We start from the raw sequence: 22,377 nt of genomic DNA on the forward strand, positions 1-22,377 counted from the left end.
AAGTTTCCGCAATGTTTGGAGGAAGAGGAGGCTAATTCTAACTCATGCACAGGCGTGACATGGGCAAGCACCCGGTTCGCCATGGCTCCTCAGCCTTCTGCAAGGCCAGTGAAGTGGACCAGATCGGAGCCCCTGGGAGCGCACAGCCAGTGATGAGCTTCCTCTGGCCTGCTCAGTTCATGCACCTTCTGCCTGCTCTCCAGCTTTCCAAATGGTGCCGTGGCCCTTCCCCCAGGCTTCTGCCCTAGGTGTCTACATCTTCTCTGAAAAGGCCTTTCCTCTTTAGTTTGAGCGCGGTCTCAGGAAAAGGCGAAATGAGACCCACGCACTCAGCTTGTCTGCGTATCCGGAGGCCCACAGGGAGCGGGCGAGGCCTGGTGGTGCCTTCGCTTCGGGAGCCCAAGCCCAGCTCCGACCACCTGGAGGTGTTGGCGGCATTGCAAGGGTTGTGAATAGTAACGAGCCTGTCAGAAAATGGTCTCGCGTTTTAATATTTGTGTTAAGTAAACAACCACGGAATGTATGCATCTAGTTATAAAGATGTTCATTGCACTACTGCTTGTAATTTTGAAAAATTAAAAACAAACCGATGTGCCCTGGCCAAGGAGCTCAGTTCCCAAGATGACAAGGTTGTGGGTTTGATCCCTCGGGCAGGGCACGTACAAAAATCAACCAATGAATGCACAAATAAATGGAACAACAAATCAATGTTTCGCTCTCTGTCTTTTTCTCCCTCTCCCTCTCCCTCTCCCTTCTTCTCTCTCTCTCTCTCTCTCTCTCTCTCTCTCTCTCTCTCTCTCTCTCTCTCTCTCATCAATAAATAGCTCGACTAGTGTGGCTCAGTGGTTGACCATCAACCTATGAACCAGGAGAACACATGTCTGGATTTCGGGCTTGATCCCCAGTGTGGGGTGTACAGGAGGCAGCCAATCAATGATTTTCTCTCATCATTGATCTCTCTCTCTCTCTCTCTCTCTCTCTCTCTCTCTCTCTTCCTTCCTCTCTGAAATAAATAAAAATATTTTAAAAAGTAAATAAAATCAATAAATAAAAACAAATAGCCTGGCTGGTGTTGCTCAGTGATTGAGTATGGTTCTATTCCAGGTCAGGGCACATGCTTGGGCTTTGGATTCAATCCCCAGTAGAGGGCGTGCAGGAGGCAGTTGATTGATGATGTTTCTCTTATAGATTCTTCTATCTCTCCATTCCTCTCCCTTCCTCTCTCTCTAAAAATCAATAAAAACATATAAAAACCCAGACAACCAAATAAGTAAAATACAATGTACAAGATATTGTTAAATTATGGTATGTCCATATTAATCTCCATTAACAATCATATTGTGAATGAACACTTATTGACACAGATATATACATATGATGTACTCTTCAAATGATAAATTGGTTACTAAACAGCTTGATCACATAAAATAAATTTGTAAAAAAATTTGTGTAAAAATATGTAAATATATGCCTAGGAAAAAATATGGAAGAATATACAAATGCTAATGGTGGAAAATATATAATCACATATATTTTGCTTATCTATATTTTATACTTTTTGTGCATTGTACTATTTTAAATATTAACAAAATTAAAAGCTATTTATTAATGGTAGTTAATATTTTAATAGACAGGACTTTCTACTAAAAAAGGGCAGGCACTCTTAATTCTGTCCACAGATCTTGTCACCAGAAGCTTAGATGTGTGGGCTGTTCACCTTGATCTGAAGCAAGATTGCCACCCCTCACAGCTCAAAGACCCTGAGTGCAAGGTCTTGGAGCAATAGCTATTTTGCCACTCTCTCTTTGGAAAAGCTGTTTCCCATGTGAGTCTGGTGTACTTCCTGTTTCTGATGATGATGATGATGATGTGACTGGCCCCCTTCGTGGGCTTCCAGAAAACCCAAGGACAGTGTGACAGTCACCAATCTCAGCTTTCCCTTCCACTGCCTGGGCCGGTGTGCTTCAGGCCCTGTGTTTGTCAGGCCTCATGTCCTGCTATTCTTTTCATTTTCACTGCTCCTGGGAGTCTCCTCTCTCCTTCTCTCTCCCTCTCCCTCCCTCTCCCTCCCTCTCATCATCATTTCCAATTTCACTGACAGTAGCCTCCCATCTTTGGGGGCGAGGAACGGTATGTGTAAACAAAATCCAAACAAACAACTCAAAGCCTTATCTATGTTGGCACAACATCGCTCTGTTGACTGAGAGTGTGCTCAGTCAGTCTGTTTGTGGTGTTGACTCCTTTTTATGGTCTCACGTCACTGGTTGCCAGTTGCATCACCGGCAGGTGCTGGTGACACAAACAACCAGCCGGGTGTTTTTCAGACAGAAACGGGTCATGGCCTGTGGAGGGTAAACAAGCCTCAGCGACAGGCAAACGATCTCCAGACCCGGTGCTCTGGCCACCGCTTGAGTGGGCCCCACCTGGGGGGGTGGGAAACGGGAGCGGAGGAGATGGAGGGGGTCCTGTTACACATGGGATGGGGCGAGGAGGGAGCGATGGACTCCATTCCCCGTGATGACTTGGCAGTGGCTCCTGGGCTTGGCTGTCCTTCCCCGGCTGGCCCTGAGCCTGGTTCCTGCATTTCAACAGCCCTTCTCCCAAACCATGAAGCCCTTGGGGTGAGGGGAATAGGACTGGTTGCCTACCACACAGCGCGGGTCCCTGGCTTCTCCCAGGAAGGAGGGCAGAGACTCTGTTTTGGTCCCGGTCCTGGGGGCAGGGTTCCATCAGACACAGGCAGGACCGGCCCAGGGCAAGACCCCGAGCAAGTTACTGCATCTCTCCGTCTCCCTGTCAGGAAAATGGCGATGACAGCGCCTGCCTTGGAGGATTGACGAGCATCACAGATAATAAGAGCAACGCCCGGACCCGTGGGCCCAGTGGAGGGTATTGTTATCAGGACTCTGCTCTCCCGCCCAGCGAGCCCCTCAGGAGCTGAGGACTCGGGGCTCCCTGGGCGCGGGTCAGTGTGCGGAGTCCCCTCCAGGGCTGGAGAGGCGGTGCTCTGCCTGGTCCCCAGCAGGGCGGGGTCAGTGCCAACGGTATTTTTGTTTGTTTTGATTTTGGGAGAATGGAAGAGAGAGGGGAAGACAGAGAGAAACACAACGATGGGTTGCCTCCTACCTGAGCCCCAGTCAGGGTACCTGCCGGGGAGGAGCTGGCAACCAAGGCCCGTGTCCTTGACCGGAGTCGAACCCAGGACCCTTTGGTTGCAGGCTGACACTCTATCCACTGAGCCAAACCGGCGAGGGCAAGGGTATTGTTGATGCAATGCTAACTTCTTCTAACCCATCATGCCTCACTTCTCCACCATCCCGGCTGTAGCCCACACAGAATGTGTCTGCCAGGGTCAGCTCCCGTCTGCCTCCCACACTGTCCTTCCATTACCCTCCCTGCTCAACACCTCCAAATCCCGTTCCTCCCCACATTCCCTCTGGAACCAGCTGCTCCGCCACGGCCCGGCCCAGAGCGCTCCCTCGTCCCCCTTCACTGGGCCCCGGCTTTGCCCCATGCAGCTCCGAGCTCCTCCCGCAACCCTGGCGCTCTCACCCTCAGGCAGGGAAGGATCTGGACAACCTTGGCTGTACAATCCGGAGCTCCCGCCCTGGCAGGCTACTCTGGCTTTGTCCACTGGTCAGTCGGCACCGCCTGGGAAGGCCCGGCCTCCCGCTGTGTCCACTGGTCAGTCCGCACCGCCTGGGAAGGCCGCTGCCAGGCTGGCTGCAGGAGTGTGGCCGGAAGGGAAGTCTGGGCCACAGCACGTGGGTGAGGCCCACAGCCCTCCCTACCGAGAGCGTCTCGGTGCTGGACAATTAGGTTAGTTTCACTAAGAAAGATGGCAGTTTCTTAAAAAGCACCAAGCAGTGTTCCAGCCTTTTGGTAAGACTTGGAGTCTATTTAGAAAGGGAAGTAACATCTCTGCAATGAAGAGACTGGGAGTCACCCCCTTGCCACGTGATGGAATCCAGGATCACTAACAAGGGCAACTGGACGTGGCACCTGCCCGCGGTGCTGTAAGGCGAAGTCTCTGCTGCCCCTTACTTTTGCCAGAAATGTTTTACACACAACCTGAGCGTCACTGAGCCTTCAGACCGAGTTCCCATTCATGTGAAACACCGAAGGTAAGAGAAACAAGGAAAATGACATTAAAGAGAAACAATCAGAGGAGTTATGGGACATTATACAAGACAACTGGTTTGATCTTTTTAAAAAGTTAATGTCATTAAAAAAAAATAGGAACATTGCAGTAGAGTTGAAAGAGTACCTAACAACCAGGGCAATGCATAAACCTTTACTGGATCTTGATAGAAAAAACAATGGAACAATATGAAACGGTTTTAAGAGGATCAATGGAGACATATGAGCGTGGACTGCATGTCCGATGGTGTGATGGACTTACTGTTGCTTTTCCTAGGTGTGGTGAGAGTATTGTGGTTTTGTAGAAGAGTGCTCTCATTTTTAGGGTATGAAACTGAGGTTATTGAGAGGAAAAGTGTACACTACCCACAGCTTCCAAAAGTGTAAAACACATATACACAGAGAGGAAGCAATCATGGGAAAATAGCTCTGGCTCAGGCGGTTGGAGCACTGTCCTGTGAACCAAAAGGCTGCAGGTTCAATCTCCAGTTGGGGCGAATATGAGAGGCAACCAATTGATATTTCTCTTTCAAATCCATGTTTCTCTCTTTTCCCCTTCTTCTCTCTAAAATCAATAAAAACATATCCTCAGGTGAGGATTTTTTAAAAAGGCAAAATATTAACAAATACTAAACCCAGATGGTGAGACAAGAGTGATCATTGTACTGGTCTTGCAACTTTTCTGTACGTTTGAACATTTTCATAGTAAATTAGGAGACAAAGGAGCTGATGTGAAGCCTTGGGTCCAGGGGTCACTTTAGGAAAGACAATCTCGACCACAAAGAACTCCCAAACGTGTTCCTTTATTTCTACTGCCTTGGGTTGGTTGAATTTTTCTCTAGAGAATGCTGCAGTCACTTTCCTGGAGGGTAAAGTCTAACTGGCCCACATTTTGGCCAAAGGGAAAGACGGTGTGTGGAGGGGGCTGCCTTATAATTTGATATATAAAGTTTTACTTAAATCACCATTTTTTTGAGAGCAAGAACAGTGGCCCCCAGCAATACCAGAGATCTATTTTTAAAGTTTTTTATTTTTTACTAATCCTCACCCAAGGATAACTTTCCCAGAGAGTGCAGGGGAGGGTGAGAGGAGGAAGAGGGAGAGGGAGAGAAAAACATTGATGTGAGACACACACATTGATTGGTTGCCTCCTGCATATACCCCGACTGGGGCCAGGGATCTAACCTGCAACCCAGGTACATACCCTTGATGGGGAACTGAACCCACAACCCTTCAATGCATGGTCTGATGCTCTAACCTGAGCCACACCGACCGAGGCCAGAGACTCATTTTTAATCCAGAGAATAAACTTCTGGTTTTCTGGGGCTTAGGGGGAAGGACAGCAATCTAGCTGGTGGAGCGGGAGAGGACATCTGCTTCTCAGACACTCAAACAATTGGCACATTTTTATCCCCACTGTCACCCTCTCCAGGAGAGGCTGCTGCTAACGTCTGAGCTTTGGGGTGCTCACTAGTACAAATCAGGGGTTTTATTGGCTTCTCCATTGCTGCTTCAAAGTTCACCTTCTCGGGTGTGTCCAGTCACTGCGGGATGAAAGCCTTCCACCTCCAAAATCCATTTTGTCTCTCCTGTTCTCTTCGTGCATTTATGTTTTCTTTGATGCACTTACTGGGATGAACTTTGATGTCATCTTACTGGGATTTCAGAAAAGAGCAGCGGCTAATGCTTGCAATCACCCACTACCCTTCACTAGGAGACATACTGGTGTTCTTTAGTCTTTTTGCTATTTACTCGTTTGAAAGCTAACCATTCTTTGTATCTTTTCAGGGGTGACCCTTAAATTTTTAATATATTGCCTGGCTGAACAAAGCCTAAAGATAATCAATATTCCTGTCTTCTTCCTGAATAATGCAAACCTTGCAGAATGCTTTGACTTTAATCTCTCATTTACTATTTCCCATGCTAATTTGGCCTAATATCTTAGTTCCTCATTGCTAACACCGGCCCCAAAGTAGTCTCTTCATCAATATATATTTATTGAGGCCCCCTCCCATGTGACAAGCAATGCTTTAAGCACAGCAAATATGGCAGTGAATAGACGACATATAAAAATACCAGAGGCCCGGTGCACGAAATCTGTGCGAGAGTAAGCCTCCGTTCCCCCAGCTGCTGGCACCAGCTTCCCTCTGGCTGCCGCAGGCACCTGGGACCTGGGCTTCCCTCTAGGCCCCAGCTTCATCCGGAAGGTCCTCAGGAAGGACGTCCAGAAGGATGTTTGATCTAATTAGCATATTATGCTTTTATTATTATAGATTTCACATTAGGTTGAATTATATGAAATTGCCAACGTGTGCCAAGTTTTAGTTATAGAAAAGCTAACCTCATGTGGTTTAAATATATGTGTATTTGAATACGTATACACACATATTTATAAATGCATATAAAATTACTAATGCATTTTCAATTTTCCTAAACATTTACTAATTTTATTGTTTGTTGCTTCCAAGTCTATTTATACCTACTTCTCTCCAGCCTCTGTTTCCTTTTCAGATCCGTCATAGTTCTTTCACTGAGGATCTGTGAATGATACCCTCTCTCAGTCTTTCTTTAAAACTAACTTGTTACTATTGAGTAATAGTTTACCTTAATATAATTCTTGGTTTGCCATTAACTTACCTTCAGCCTGTTGAAGACAAACTAGGTGTACCAGTTAATAATGTGAATCTTTTTCAATAAATGGAGTTACACACATGTTGATATGTATGCTATTTTGTTGTATTGACAGCAAGCTTCAAAACTTCATGTCAAATTTGCTGAAGGTGTTAACATCACAAATATTTTTATGCTTAGAAATGTCAAATTTTGTGCCGCAAAAAAGCATTTGTGAAAAGTTTTAATTTATTACTTTATTTTTTTAAGTTATCATATATTTCAGGAAGTTTATGGTGAACATGCTCTATCTCAAGATACTTGTGAACACTAGTCTAAATGCTTTAAAAGTGATGATTTCAATGTGAAAGACAAAGAATGTCCAGGTCAACTCAAAAAGTTTGAACACAAACAATTACAAATATTATTGGATGAAGATGCGTGTCAAACTCAAAAACAACTTGCAGAAAGATTAAATGTTACTCAGCAAACAATTTCTGATTGTTTACAAGCAATGGGAAAGATTTTAAAGGAAGGAAAATGGGTGACAGGTCAATTGAATGAAAGACAAATGGAAAACTGAAAATCATCAGTAAAATGTTGCTTCAAGGGCACAAAAGAAAGTCTTTATTGGATTGAATTGTGACTGGTGATGAAAAGTGGCTTTATTTTGAGAATCCCAAATGCACAAAATCATGGGTTGATCCAGGTCAACCATCAACATTGACTGCAAGGCCAAATTGCTTCAGAAAGAAGACAATACTCTGCATTTGGTGGGATCAGGAAGGTGTGGTGTATTATGAGCTTCTAAAGCCAGGTGAAACCATTAATACTGATCACTACTGACAACAAATAATCAATTTGAACCATGCTTTGATCGTAAAACCACCAGAATGGGCCAGAAGACACAGCAAAGTAATTTTGCTTTACGATGACATACCTTCACACACTTCAAAACCAGTTAAAGACACGTTAAAAGACCTTGCCTGGAAAGTATTAACCCACCTGCCATATTCACCAGACCTTGCTTCTTCAGATTACCACTTATTCTGATTAATAGCACATACATTTTCTGAGCAGCATTTGAAACGTACAAAGAAGTGGAAAATTGGGTCTCTGAGTGGTTTGCCTCAAAATAAGAAGAGTTCTATTGGGACGATATCCACAAATTACCTGAAAGATGGGGGAAATGTGTAGCTAGTGGTGAATATTACTTTGTTTTACACTTTTGATGTTTCTTTTGAAATTATCGTGCTATCTTTGATTACAAAATCCACCATTATATATATATATATATATATATATATATATATATATATATATATATATATATTATTAATTTTAGAGAGGAAGGAAGAGGGAGAGAGAGATAGAAACATCAATGATGCGAATCATTGATTGGTTGCCTCCTGCACATCCCCTACTGGAGATCAAGCCCGCAACCCAGGCATGTGCCCTTGACCAAAATTGAACTCGGGACTCTTCAGTCTTTAGGGCGACACTATCCATTGAGCCAAACCAGGTAGGGCAAAATCTGCCATTATTAACCAGTACACCTAGTAGTCCTGATAAGTCAGTTGTCAATTTTTAACTATTTTCAATTGTAGATAATTAGTATTCTCAGTTATAATACTCTGTCTTGGATGTTTTGCAGATTCATGATGAGGTGTCTGATTTGGATTTGTTTTATTTATTTATTTTATTTTTAAAATATATATTTGTTGGAGGGACAAGATGGCGACTGGCAAGAAGGTAGGGAGGGAGAGCGTGTGAGAGAGTGAGGAAGCGATAGAGGAGTGTGTGGACTTGTGTGGTGTGTGTGAGAAAGCTAGGGACAGTTAGATGCTGCAGGTCTCCCAAGGGGCTGCCAAACCAGGCAGTCTTAGACAGCGAAACCCTGCTGCCACCACAAACACTCTGGGGAAGACACCGTCAGCACAGGGGCCATGCCATCTTGAAGGACAGAACTGCTTGAGACTAGGATCCTAGCCTCACTGCTACCCAATCTGGTCTCAGATGCAAACCAGGACCCTACAGTCACTAGGGATAAAGGCCTGTGACCACAGCTGAAGACCCACAGACACCAAGACCCCAGGCACCCGGCCGCAGATTTCTATGAATCACAGAGCCAATTCCCCTCCCCACCGGCCCACACAGGGGCATAGGAACTGCCAGACCCTATCCATGCAAACAGGCCTCCTGTCCACACACAGAGTGGCGGCTCTACTTGAATTTGAACCTAGGTGTGCGGACATGGTAAGCTTTTTCCTGTGACCAGACCCCACACCCACACAGGGAGGCTGTGCAAAATTTGAGCCTAGGTGCGGGAACTCAGGGAGTTTGTTTCCAGCAGCACACACCTGCACAACCAGACCCGCACACTCACACAGGGAGGCTGTGCTGAATTTGACCCAGGGCGTGCAAACACGGGGAGTTTGTTTTCCTTAGCGTGCACTCCTGTGAACAGACCCCAACTGGACAGCAGTGCCACCTGACTTTGATTTAGGGCAAGCACACACAGAAGGCTGTTTTCCACAGTGCAGGAGTGGAGACCTCCTGCTGACACAGTGTGACTGTACATCCCAGTACCCCAAGCAGACCGGGGACCCTGATTCTCTGTGTGAGAGGCAGCACTGAGTACCAGTGACTTGACTGTTTCTCATCACAAGCACTTGGGTTCCATGAGTCCCAGTGCATCCAGACTAAGAGCCAATGACTCCAATTCTTGGTGCATGTGCACACAGGGACCCTGATTCTTGGTGCGAGGCCACACCAAGCAACAGAGACTCCGATACTCGATTCCCGTCACAAGCACAAGAGGTCTCTGACTCCTGGAATGCACTAGGGGCTCTGATTTTTGGCACATGTCAGCGGAGTCTCTGTTTCAGCGCGGCACAAGCAGGTTCCCTGATTCAAGTTGTGCACATGAGGCCACACTTGGCGCTGGTGACTCTGATCCTGGGTGAGCGTGGCTCCCACCATCCCATGGAAGCCACACATCTTGGTATTGGAACTCTTCAGTGACACTTGGGGGGGGGGGCGGGGAGGATGCGAAGCTCCCACTGCACATGGCCCAGGCCCCCACAACTCAACACTTGAATCTTCTGGTGATAGTTGGAAGGGGGAGACAACGAAAAAATCCCCAGAGAAAAGAAAATGAGGAATTGCCAAGAAAGGAAATAAGTGAAACGGAAGCATGCAATATGACAGAAAAAGAATTCGGAGTAATGGTTGTATAGTTCATACACCGGATGGATGAGAAAATCAACAAGTTATGCAAAAATCAGGAAGAAATCAAAAGTGATATAGCTACAATAAAAAACACCATGGAAGGTTTCAACAGTAGACTAGAAGAAGCAGAGCACCAAATTAGTGAGTTAGAAGATAAGGTAGAGAAACAAGCCCAATCTGAACAGCAACTGGAGAAAAAGATTAAAAAACAGAAGAGTCTAAGGAAGCTTTGGGAAAATGCAAAACAAAGTAACATCTATACATGTAAATAGGCAGCTTGCTAATTTGTCCAAGACAGTGTCCCCGTAAAGACCAATTTGCATATTGATGCATGCACGGCAGGGGGCAGGCAGCAAGAGCCATGTTCCCGGGGGTCTGAGGAGACTGCCTGACAGGAGCCCAGACTGCAAAGAAGGAAGAGGGAGTGACCAGGGGGAGCTCTTCCAATCCTCCTGCATGGACATCCTAACCCAGCCCCCAAACCCTTGGGGGAATCAAGAGGCTGACTGGATGAGGAGAAGATGCAGCCTGCACCTCCTTCTCCAGATCTCTTCCCCCACCACTCCGCCAGGGGTGCCCACAAAAATAGCACGCTGGCGACCACCCATCAGTGCCCTGCCCTGAGAGACCTGGGCCCACAGCCTACCACTGCTGGGCCCCATCCGCTGGGACTGGGCATGCCTCTCCTCCCTATAAATCCAGATCCAGGTGGAGACAGGCCTGAGCACACGTCCCCCCCTCCCCGCCTCGGGTCAGACCCTTCTTCTCCCTCCCCCCCCCCCCCCCCCACAGCAGCAGCACCATCTCCTCAGAGGAAGTGAGCTGAACCTCGCTGGGGGAACAGCTAAACCTTCCCTCCTAGCCTATCTGGCTCTGCCCTGGCCCCGCCCCTACCCAGCTCCAGGAGATTGGAACCCCACCCTGAGCATGTACAGCTGCAAAACAGCCACATACAATTTATAGAATGGTGCCAAGCAGGAAGATTTTACAGTTACTCCCCCCCAGCCTCACCGCCTCCCTAGCATCCCACTAATTCCCTTCCCCCTGCCAGTGACTCCAGGGACAACCACCGCTACAGGGCTGCTGGCCAGAGCCTGCTCCTCTGAGGCCTGCGGAACTCTCTGCAAAGCTTCCATAGCTACAGTCCCAGGAAACAATCATGCCCCCCTCCCCTGATCAGCACCTGCCACCTTCGAGGGCACCTGTGGGCTTAAAAATATAAAACATTTCTAGGTTTATTAGCTCAAACCTCCTCATGACAGCCCAGTGAGGTCGGCGGAGAGATTACAATTCACATGGTATATGAGTAAGTGTTCAGGAATGAAACTTAGAGAGGAAAAGTGTCAAGCCCACTGGTTCCCAAGGTGCAGCACACAACCCATGGGGGTGGGGGTGGGGCAATCTGATTTTAAGTGGGGGCAATTCAAGAATGAGTTAACAGTGAATTTTTTGCATTTCTTATGATTCTAGGGGACCTCATCTACAGTGTATCCTATGTAATAAAAGGCTAATATGCAAATGACCAAATGGTGGAATGAGCAGTCACTATGATGTGGGCTGACCACCAGGGAGCAGACACTCAACGCAGGAGCTGCCCCCTGGTGGTCAGTGTGATCCAACAGGAAGAGCACCACTCAGCCAGAAGCTGGGCTCAAGGCTGGCAAGCACAGGGGCAGTGGTGGGAGCCTCTTCCCCCTTCGTGGCAATGCTAAGGATGTCTGACTGATGGCTTAGGCCCACTAAGCCATCAGTCAGACATCCCCCCGGGGCTCCCAGGATGCAAGAGGGCACAGGCCAGGCTGAGGGACCCCTCCCACTCTGCCAAGTGCACAAAATTCTTGCACCGGGCCTTTAGTACATATAATAGGGCTGTCAGAAGAATAACAAGTGCAACAAGGATTAGTAAATCTATTTGAAGAAATAATAACAGAAACTTCCCTGGTATGGGGAAGGAAAAAGTTACATAAGTATAGAGAATCCCAAGCAAGATGAATCTTAAAAGACCCATACCAAGACACGTCATAATTACAATGGCAAATGTTATCAACAAAAAGATAATCTTAAAGGCTGCAAGAGAGGGACAGAAAGCTACCTACAAAGCATCCCCTATCAGATTATCAAATGCTTTCTCAACAGAAACACATCAAGCTAGAAGGGAATAGAAGGAGGTATAAAAAGTGATGCAAAGTGAAGGACTGAATCCAATAATACTCTATCCAGCAAGACTATCAATCAAAATTGAAGGGGAAATCAGGAGCTTTACAGAAAAAAAAAAAAAGGGCTAAGGGAATTTATCACCACCAAGCCAGCAATGCAAGAAATGCTCAAGGAAATACTGTAAAAAGAAGAAATAGAAAGGGAGGAAGGAACACAAGCATAAAATACAGAAATGTCTGCAAACAAGCACCTATAAATAATAACATTAAATGTAAATGGATTAAATGTTCCAATCAAAAGACATCAAGTGAATGAATGGATAAGAAAACATGACCCATATATATGATGTCTACAGGAGACCCACCTCAGAACAAGTGACTCACACAGACTGAAAGTGAAGGGATGGAAAAATATCTATCAGGCAAATGGAAATGAAAAAAAAGAAAAAAAACTAGGGTAGCAATACTTATATCTGACAAAAGAGACCTCAAAGTGAAGACCATAACAAGACAAGAAAGGCCACTTCATAATTCTAAAAGAATCAATACATGAGGCCATAACTCAGGTAAACATTTATGCACACAAAGCAGGTGCACCCAAATACATTAAAAAAAAAAAAAAAAAACCAAAACAAAACAAAAAAAAAAACACTTCTGGAAGATATCAGGGGTGGGATTGACAGCAACACAATCATAGTAGGAAACTTTCATGCCCCATTAGCATCACTGGATAAATCCTCTAGACAAAAAATTAGCAAAGAAACATCAATCCTAAACTACTCACTAGATTAGATGGACTTAATCAACATCTTTAGAACATTCCACCCCAAAGATACAGAATATACATTCTTCTCAAGTGCACATGGGACATTTTCAAAGATAGACCACATATTGGGACACAGGCAAAGTCTCTCTCAATTCAAGAAGATTGAAATCATATCAAGCATCTTCTCAGATCACAATGGCATAAAATTAGAAATCAACTACAGTTAAAATAATCACAAAAATTCAAACACTTGAGTCTGGATAGCATACTATTAAACAATGAGTGTGTTACCAAGGAGATCAAAGAAGAAATAAAACACATCCTGGAAACAAATCACAATGAAAACACAACAATCCAAAAGTTCAGAGCATTTCAGGCCTACGTCAAAAAACAAGAAACACTGATAATAAACCATTTAACTCTGCAACTTGAAGAATTAGAAAGAAAGCAATAAGAAAAGCTCAGAATGAGCAGAAGGAAGGAAATAATAAAAATCAGAGCGGAAATATATGACATAGAGATTTAAAAAACACAATACAAGAGATCAATGAAACCAAGAGCTGGTTCTTTGAAAGGATAAACAAGATTGATGAACTTCTAGCCAGGCTCACCAAGAAACAAAAGCCCTGAACCAGATGGCTTCACAGGGGAGTTTTATAAAACATTTCAAGAAGAACTGCAACCTATTACCAGACTATTGTAATAGACTATTCCAAAAAAATTCAAGAGAAAGGCACACTTCCAAGCTCTTTCTATGAAGCCAGCATTACTCTAATCCCAAAACCAGGTAAAGACACCACACACAAAAAAAAGAAAATTACAGGTCAATATCTTTCATGAATATAGATGCCAAAATACTCAACAAAATTCTAGCAAATCAAATCCAGCATTACATTAGAAAGATCATACACCATGACCAAGTGAAATTTACTCTGGGGATGCAAGGATGGTACAATATCTGCAAATCAATAAATGTGATACATGATATAAACAAACTGAGATATAAAAACCATATAATCCAATCCAGAAAAAGCAGAAATTTTGTCAAATGCTTTTTTGATGCAGAAAAAGCATTTGACAAAATCCAACACCCATTTTTGATAAAAACTCTCAGAAGGAATAGAAGGATCATACCTCAACATAATAAGAGCCATATATGACAAACTCACAGCCAACCTCATACTCAATGGGCAAAAACTAAACTAATTTCCACTTAGATCAGGAACAAGATAGGGATGCCCACTCTAAACACTCCTGTTCAACAAAGTACTAGAAGTACTAGCCATTGCCATCAGACAAAAAGAAAAAATGAAAGGTATCCAAATAAGAAAAGAAGAAGTAACACTGTCCTTATTTGCAGATGACATGCTATTGTACATAGAAAACCCCAAAGACTCCATAAAAAAAACTACTAGACTTAATAAATGAATTCTGCAGTGTAGCAGGATACAAAATTAATACCCGGAAGTCTATGGCTTTTCTATACACCAATAATGAACTCACAGGAAGAAAAATTAAAAAAGCAATCCCATTTACCATTGCAACAAAAAATTAAGATACCTAGGAATAAACTTAACCAAGGATATAAAGAACCTGTACTCAGGAAATTTCAGAATGCTGAAAAAAGAGATAGAGGAAGACATGAACAAATGGAAGAATAAGCCATGTTCATGGATTGGTAGAATCAACACCATTAAAATGTCCATTCTATTCAAAGCAATCTATAAATTCAATGCAATCCTCATTAAAATATCAACAGTATACTTCAAAGACTTAGAACAAATTCTCCAAAAATTCATCTAGAATAAAAAAAGACCCCGAATAGCTGCAGCAATCTTGAGAAAGAAGAACAATGTTGAAGGTATCACAATACCAGATATCAAGCTATACTACAAAGCGGTTGTGCTCAAAACTGCCTGGTACTGGCACAAGAACAGACATATAGACCAGTGGAACAGAACAGAGAACCCAGAAATCAACACAAGCTATTATGCTCAATTAATATTTGACAAAGGAGACAAGACCATATAATGAAGTCAAGACAGTCTTTTCAATAAATGATGTTGGGAAAACTGGACAAATACTTGCAAAAAAATGAAACTACCCCAACTTACACCTCACACAAAAATAAACTCAAAATGGATAAAGGACTTAAACATAAGATGGGAAAGCATAAAAATCTTAGAAGAAGCCATAGGCAGCAAAATAGCAGACATTTGTCATAGCAATATATTCAATGATACAGCTCCTGGTGCAGTAAAAACTAAGGAGAAAATAAGCAAATGGAACCACATCGAAATAAAAAGCTGTACAGCAAAGAAACCATCAACAAAACAATAAGAAAGCCCACTGCATGGTAGAACATATTTGCCAATGTTATCTCCGATAAGGCTTTACTCTCCAACATTTACAGGGAACTCATACAACTTAACAAAATGAAGATAAACAACCCAATCAAAAAATGGGCAAAGGATCTAAATAGACACTTTTTGGAAGAGGACATTCAGAAAGCCAAGAGACATGTGAAAACATACTCAAAGTCACTAATCATCTGAGAGATGCAAATCAAAACAACTATAAAGTACCACCTCACACCTGTCAGAATGGCTATCATCAACAAATCAACAAACAACAAGTGCTGGAGAGGATGTGGAGAAAAAGGAACCCTCCTTGACTGTTGGTGGGAATGCAGATTGGTGCAGCCACTGTGGAAAACAGTATGGCATTTGCTCAAAAAATTAAAAATGGAACTACCATTTGACCCAGTAATACCACTTCTAAGGATATATCCCAAGAAAACAGAAACATCCATCAGAAAGGATATATGCATCCCTATGTTCATACCAGCACAATTTACAATAGCTAAGATTTGGAAACAGCCAAAATGCTCATCAGCAGATTAGTGGATTGAAAACTGTGGTACAGTACACATGGGATACTATGCTGCTGTAAAAAAAAAAGAAGGAATTCTTACCTTTTGCAGCAGCATGAATAGAATTGGAGAGCATTATACTGGTTATTTTTTATTAAGGATGCTCAATAAACTTAGTGAGAACCTCAATAGCATAAAAAAGGATGTAGAAACCATAAAGAAGAACCAGTTAGAAATGAAGGATACACTAACTGAAGTAAAGAATAATTTACAAGAACTAAATAGTAGAGTAGATAAAGCCAAGAATCAAATCAGCGATTTGGAATATAAGAATGCAAAAAACACCAATCGGAACAGTGGATTCAAAGAATCCAAAAAACTGAGGATAATGTAAGGAGCTTCTGGCACAAATTAGTGTACCAATATTTGCATCATGGGGGTGACAAAAGGAAAAGAGACAGAGCAAGAAATTGAAAATCTTAAAAAGAAAAAAAAAAAAAAAAGAAAGAAAAAAGGCCCCTTGCAGGAAGATTCCTGGAAGAATAGGGCTTCCTGCCCTGCCTGCTTCTCTCCCTTCTCCGCAGCCCCGCTTGGCTTCCTTCTACACTGTCTTCAGTCTTCACTCTGCACTTGGATATGCAAATTAACCACCACCTTGTTGGGTTAATTTGCATACTTGCTCCTGATTAGCTGGTGGACATGGCTTGTGGGTGTGGTGGAGGTATGGTCAATTTGCATGTTTCTCTTTTATTAGATAGGATATATATATATATATATATATATATATATATATATATAAATTGATTTTAGAGAGGAAGGGGAGGGAGAGATAGAAACATCAATGATGAGAGAGAATCATTGATTGGCTATCTCCTGCACACCCTATACTGGAGATTTAGCCTGCAACTCAGGCAGGTGCCCTGATGGGGGAGTCTAATCATGATTCATAGGTCTACACTCAACACTGAGCCACACTGGCCAGACTCAAAACCCATTTCAAAAAATGACAGAAAATGTCCCTAACCTGGTGAAGAAAATAGACATAGAAGTCTAGGAAGTGCAGAGAATGCCCAATAAGATGAACCCAAAGAGGCCCACACCAAAACTCTTTATAATTAAAATCCCAAAAGTTAACGACAAAGAGAGAATATTAAAAGCAGCAAGAGAAAAGCAGTTAGTTACCTACAAGGGAGTGCCCATATGACTATCAGCTGATTTCTCAACAGAAACTTTGCATGCCAGAAGGGAGTAGCAAGAAATATTCAAAGTGATAAATAGCAAGGACCTACAACCAAGATTACTCTACTCAGCAAAGTTATCATTTAGAATCTAAAAGCATATAAAGAACTTTCCAGAGAAGCAAAAGCTAAAGGAGTTCATTATCACCAAACCAGTATTACATGAAATGTTGAAGGGTCTTCTTGAAGGATGAAGAGGAGGAGAAGGCAGCTTATCAAAATATGAATAATAAAATGGCAATAAATATATATCTATCAACAATTGAGTCTAAAAACACACACAAAATAAATGAACAAGCAGAACAGAAACAGACTCAGATACAGAGAATATTTTGATGGGAGGGGGGTTTGGGGGTAAGAGTGAAAAGGTGAAGGGATTAAGAAGTACAAATTGGTAGTAACAGAATAGTCAGAGGGATCAAGTCTGCAAGCTGGGCCTCTTGGTTGATAGGTCAATGCTCCTGGTTCCATGACCTCCTGGTTCAGAGGTCAATGCTGAACCACTGAGCCACATCAGCCAGACCGAAAGGCTTTAATGTAGAAAATTAAAGGTTTATAAAACTGTTGGAAGTGCTGGAGGAGTGATATCTCAGTTTGTACTTGGAGTGATCCTCAAAAGCTCACCTATGAGTGGCTATAAATGAGAAGCTCACATAATTAACATAGCCATGTGCCCCAACCTCATTGTAAAGAAGATTAATTTGGATTAATATGGATTTAGTCTGTGTCTCAAGCAAAGAAGGGTGAAAGCAATGGAGGGCATTCAGAGTGATATTGGAGCTGTGCAGCACAGTCTCCTTCCCCCCCCCCCACCTCTACCCCCCACCCCTGCACACACATCCATTCTTTTCTTCTCCCTGAGAAAGACAGCTCTTTTCAAGCTGGTAATATAGTCATCCAGCATCAAGACTACATTTTTCAGTCTCCTTTCCAGCTACGTGTAGCCATATGACTGCATTCTGGCCAATGGGATGTCAAGTTAAGAAAAATTTCTGGATGTGCCTTTAAAGGAAATGAACATGCCCTTCATTTCCTCCTTCCTGCTGGCTGAGAGGTGGGCTTGATGGCTGGAGCGGCAGCAGCTGAACCTCAGACATGAGCCTCCTGTTAAAGACAATAGCACAACACAGGATGGCTTATGTTTCCATCAGGAATAACATTCCATTTTGTTTAGGCTCTTCTCTCCCACTCACCCACGCCCTTTTCATTGTACCTGAGCCTAATACTATGTAATACAAACTAAATCTGGGGGAGAAGAAGAATGTAAGTTCACTGAGGAATAGAATATTTCACAGAGGAACAGCATGGCCAAAGGCCCGGAGTTCTGAGAGGTGGTGTGCTCCGGGAACGCAGGGGCTTTGTGTGGCAGGAGATGAGAGGGAAGTGGGCTGGGATGAGCCACCGCAGAGGATGGACGGAACAGGCAGGACGGTGGCAGACAGACCCGCTGGAGGCTGAGTGTGATTAAGGTGAGAGACAAGGAGAGTGTGATGCAATTGGTGGTGAAGATAGGGAGAGGAGATCCAGTCAAGACACATTTAGGAGTAAAACTCAGGACTTAATAAATGTGGGTTTAAGTACATGGAGTGGGCCGAAACCGGTTTGGCTCAGTGGATAGAGCATTGGCCTGTGGACTGAAAGGTCCCAGGTTCGATTCTGGTCAAAGGCATGTACATTGGTTGCGGGCACATCTCCGGTAGGGGATGTGCAGGAGGCAGCTGGTCCATGTTTCTCTCTCATCGACGTTTCTAGCTCTCTATCTCTCTCCCTTCCTCTCTATAAAAAATCAATAAAATATATTTAAAAAAAAAAAAAGTACTTGGAGTGGGCAAGTCATCAGAGGAAGGCCTGGGCTTTCTGGCTCCCTGCCTCGGAGGCCCCGTGGGTGAAGGCCAGCCTTCCCCTGAAGGAGAAGCCTAGTCTTGCTCTAATTCTTTGGGCCCAGAGTCCCTGGTCCAGGTTCTGCCTCTCACCACCTCCTCTTCCCCTCCCCCCCCCCCATGTCCTGCTTGTTCCAGGATTATTTCATGAAGGGGAGGTGGGAGGGTCTTTGCCCTGTGAATGCTGACTCTTCCATCTGCCGAGGAGCGTGTGGGGGAGCTGCCAAGGCTGCTAGGGTCAGGCTGGCAGCTGGCCACTGCCCCTGTCTGGCTGGGCACAGTGCCTCTGGGCAGTTGAGTAAGAGTGTGCTGCAGAGACAAACAAGCTTGTTTATATCTATAGCCCGGCCAGCCAGCTGTGAGTGGGGAGGTTGAAGGACATGGAGTTTGGGGTGAGCTGGGAGAGGAGTGGGCCACTCTTGTAAACGTTCCAAGAAGCCCTAGGTCACTGGGCCAGGCCCTGAGATGGGGGCACTTATTAACCCTGTGGGCGCCGGGAAAGGGCAGGAGGTGAGCACTGGGAGGCCGCTGAGGTCATCTTTCTTTGAATTGCCACATGATATTTACTCGGAATTGCTGCCAGAGGTCCAGGCCCTAGAATATAAAGCCGAATGTCTGCTCTCTATGCCCAGAACTCAGCAGGTGAGCCCCTGGGGCAGAGGGCGGGGGGGACAGGGGACAGAGTCCCCTGGAGGACTGCAGGGTCTCAGCAGAGCTGGAGGGGAGGGAGCACCATTGGAGCACCACCACGTGGCAGAGTTGCTTCTTGCCCTGGGCAGGCCTCTGCACCCAGCCATCCGTGGGAGGCAGGAAGATGGGGGTGAGGTGCGGCAGCCCTGCCTAGGAAGGCTCCTGGGGCCTGGCGGGGAGGGGAGACCTTTACAAAGCAGTGTGAGCTCACACTCCTTGAGCTCTTTCCTCCCATGGGAAAGCCACCCTCCTCTTCCCAACCACACTCACCTGCCTCGGTCCCCACGCCCCCCCCCCCCCCCCCCAGTCCTCACAGCTCTGAGCTCCCTTCGCCCCAGGGAGGCGTCCCCAGGCTCGGGGCAGGCTGGCCCTGGGACTGGGCACGGGGCAGCGCCCCTGGGAGATGTCCCTGTCTCTGCCTCCTCACCGTAACGCCTCCCCGCCTTCCTCCTCAGGACAGATGATGGCCCGCGTGGCTGCAGCCCTGGCCTGGGCGCTGGCGCTCCTCTCAGGTGGGTCTCCCGGCCCGCGGGGGAGGAGGGGGGGGGGTGCGGTCTGGCGAGGCCCGGCTCACCCTGCCTTCCCACAGCGATTCCCGCCGCCCACGCGCGGAAAGGCCCCCCGGAGGACGCCGGGCAGAGCAGCGCGGACAAGGGCTGGGCGGAGCAGGTCCAGCAGCTGAAGCTGGCCCTGGAGGCCGCGTGAGTGCCGGGCAAGGAGCACGGGGGCGGGAGGAGCCAGGCCGTGGGATGATGGATGCCCTTGATTCCTTGGTTGGCTCCCTGTTGGCTCCTTCTCGGGAGCAGAGGAAGCAAGCCGCCAGCTTCGCCCCATCCCGGCCTTCCTGGCTGCTCGCCCTGGCCCCCACCCTGCTCCGCCCTGGCTCTAGCTGGTGCCCCCTCGCCCCCTGAGGTGTGGGAGCTGGAGGGGAGAGAGCCCCCAGAGTAAGAGGCCTGAGTCCAGGAGCCTCTGTGCCCTCGGGCGGGGCCGGTCTGGCTGGACCAGGGCAGGGCCTTGTGAGGAGGGGCGGGTTCCAGGCTAGGACAGCGCCCTTGGTTTCCCCATCAGATCAGGGCGCGATGCCTCCGGGCTAAGCCGAGGCTGGGCCAGCAGCCTGCCGCTGACGCCTGCCCTCTCCCCCAGGAGCCTGAAAGCCAGCCTTGAGCAGGACCTGCACAACATGAACACGCTCCTGGAGAAGCTGGGCCCTCTGAGCGGGCAGGGCGGCCCTCCCGGGCTCCCTCCCGACCCCGAGGGCGTGCGGCAGCGGCTGCAGGCGGAGCTGCAGGAGGTGAGCGCGCGCCTGGAGCCCCGCATGGCGGAGGCGCACGCGCGCCTGAGCTGGAACCTGCAGGGGCTGCGGCGGCGCCTGGAGCCCTACACCGCGGCCCTGGTGGAGCAGGTGGCGCTGCGCGTGGAGGAGCTGCAGGAGCAGCTGCGCGCGGTCGGCGAGGACTCCAAGGCCCAGCTGCTGGGCGGCGTGGCCGAGGCGCGGGACCGGCTGCAGGAGCTGCGGGGCGGCCTGGCGCACCACACCGGCCGCGCCAAGCAGCTGCTCCACCCGCCCGCCCAGCGCCTGCTGCGCGGCATCGGGCAGCACGTGCGGGAGCTGCACCGCAGCGTGGCCCCGCACGCCCTGGCCAGCCCCGCGCGCCTCAGCCGCTGCGTGCAGAGGCTCTCCCGCAAGCTCACGCTTAAGGCCGAGGCCCTGCACGCGGGCATCCAGCAGAACCTGGACCACCTGCACAAGGAGCTCAGCGCCTTCGGCGGCGCGGAGGTCGGGGCCCACCCGGACCCCCGGGCGCTGTCCCAGGAGGTGCGCCAGCGCCTGCAGGCTTTCCGCCAGGACACCCTGCTGCAGATCGCCACCTTCACCCGCGCCATCGACCAGGAGACGCAGGAGGTGCAGCAGCAGCTGGCGCCGCCCCCGCCCAGCCACAGCGCCTTCGCCCCCGAGTTCCTCCCGGAGGACGACGGCAAGGCCCGGAGCAGGCTGCAGGCCCGGCTGGACGACCTGTGGGAGGACATAAACTACAGCCTTCGCGACCATGATCCGGGCCACGGAGGGGAGCCCTGAGGGCCTGTTTGCCCGGGCCCACGCCCCAACTTCTTGTTCGGGAGCCCCAAGCGCGGGCCAGTCCTTGGTGGGCCCTGCAGGACGGGTGAGGCCACCGAAGGGGCAGCTGTCCCTTGCCTATCCAGCCCCCTGCGAGTCCCCAACCCGGATGCATTACACTCACCAGGACTTGCGAACCTGGCTTCCCGTGCTCATTTGGGAACCCTCCTGAGGTGCTCCATTCGGTGCTGGCGGGAGCGGGAAGGGAGAAAGGCGCTCTGTGCGGGGGATGAAGTGAAGCCCTCGGCCATGGGCTGGAAGCCGTCTCTTCAGGCCCGGCCTGGCTGGGACCGCGCTGGCCCCCTGGTGGCCATGACTGCCCCTGGTCCCCAGAGCAGCTCCTTTCCCGGGGCTGCTGTGGCAGCTTCTGTTGGGGGGAGCAGGGGGAAAGGCGGGGGATGTGATGAGGGGAGAATGTGACTGTGTGTGGATCCCGCGCGCTCTGCTGCTGCTGGGAACAAATGGTGGGAGTTGTAATGGGAGGGAGCAGGGCCCATATTTTCTGACATAGCTCTGCATTTAAACAGCCGACCAAGCCGAAACCGGTTTGGCTCAGTGGATAGAGCTTCGGCCTGCGGACTGAAGGGTCCCGGGTTTGATTCCTGTCAAGGGCATGTATGTTGGTTGTGGGTGCATCCCCAGTAGGAGGTGTTCAAGAGGCAGCTGATCGATGATTCT

The 22,377-nt window shown here is 47.4% G+C and overlaps 1 protein-coding gene across 4 annotated transcripts; it reads left to right on the top strand.

Moving 5' to 3' along the window:
- The first annotated feature begins 19,239 nt into the window (after positions 1-19,239).
- On the top strand, positions 19,240-21,836 carry APOA5 (apolipoprotein A5). 4 transcript variants are annotated; one of them, XM_084895612.1, is made up of 4 exons: positions 19,240-19,535; positions 20,039-20,095; positions 20,173-20,284; positions 20,727-21,836. In XM_084895612.1, exons 1-4 carry the CDS (start codon positions 19,505-19,507, stop codon positions 21,658-21,660), a joined length of 1,134 nt encoding a protein of 377 aa, XP_084751738.1. In that variant the 5' UTR covers positions 19,240-19,504; the 3' UTR covers positions 21,661-21,836. The 4 variants fall into 4 exon arrangements, with proteins under 4 accessions (XP_084751738.1, XP_084751739.1, XP_084751740.1 ...); XM_084895613.1 differs by having other exon boundaries at positions 19,524-19,718; XM_084895614.1 differs by lacking the exon at positions 19,240-19,535 and adding an exon at positions 19,566-19,713.
- Positions 21,837-22,377: the final 541 nt, after the last annotated feature.

Source organism: Pipistrellus hanaki (genome assembly GCF_964339955.1).
Source record: "Pipistrellus hanaki genome assembly, chromosome: 9".
Classification (NCBI taxonomy): Eukaryota; Metazoa; Chordata; class Mammalia; order Chiroptera; family Vespertilionidae; genus Pipistrellus; species Pipistrellus hanaki.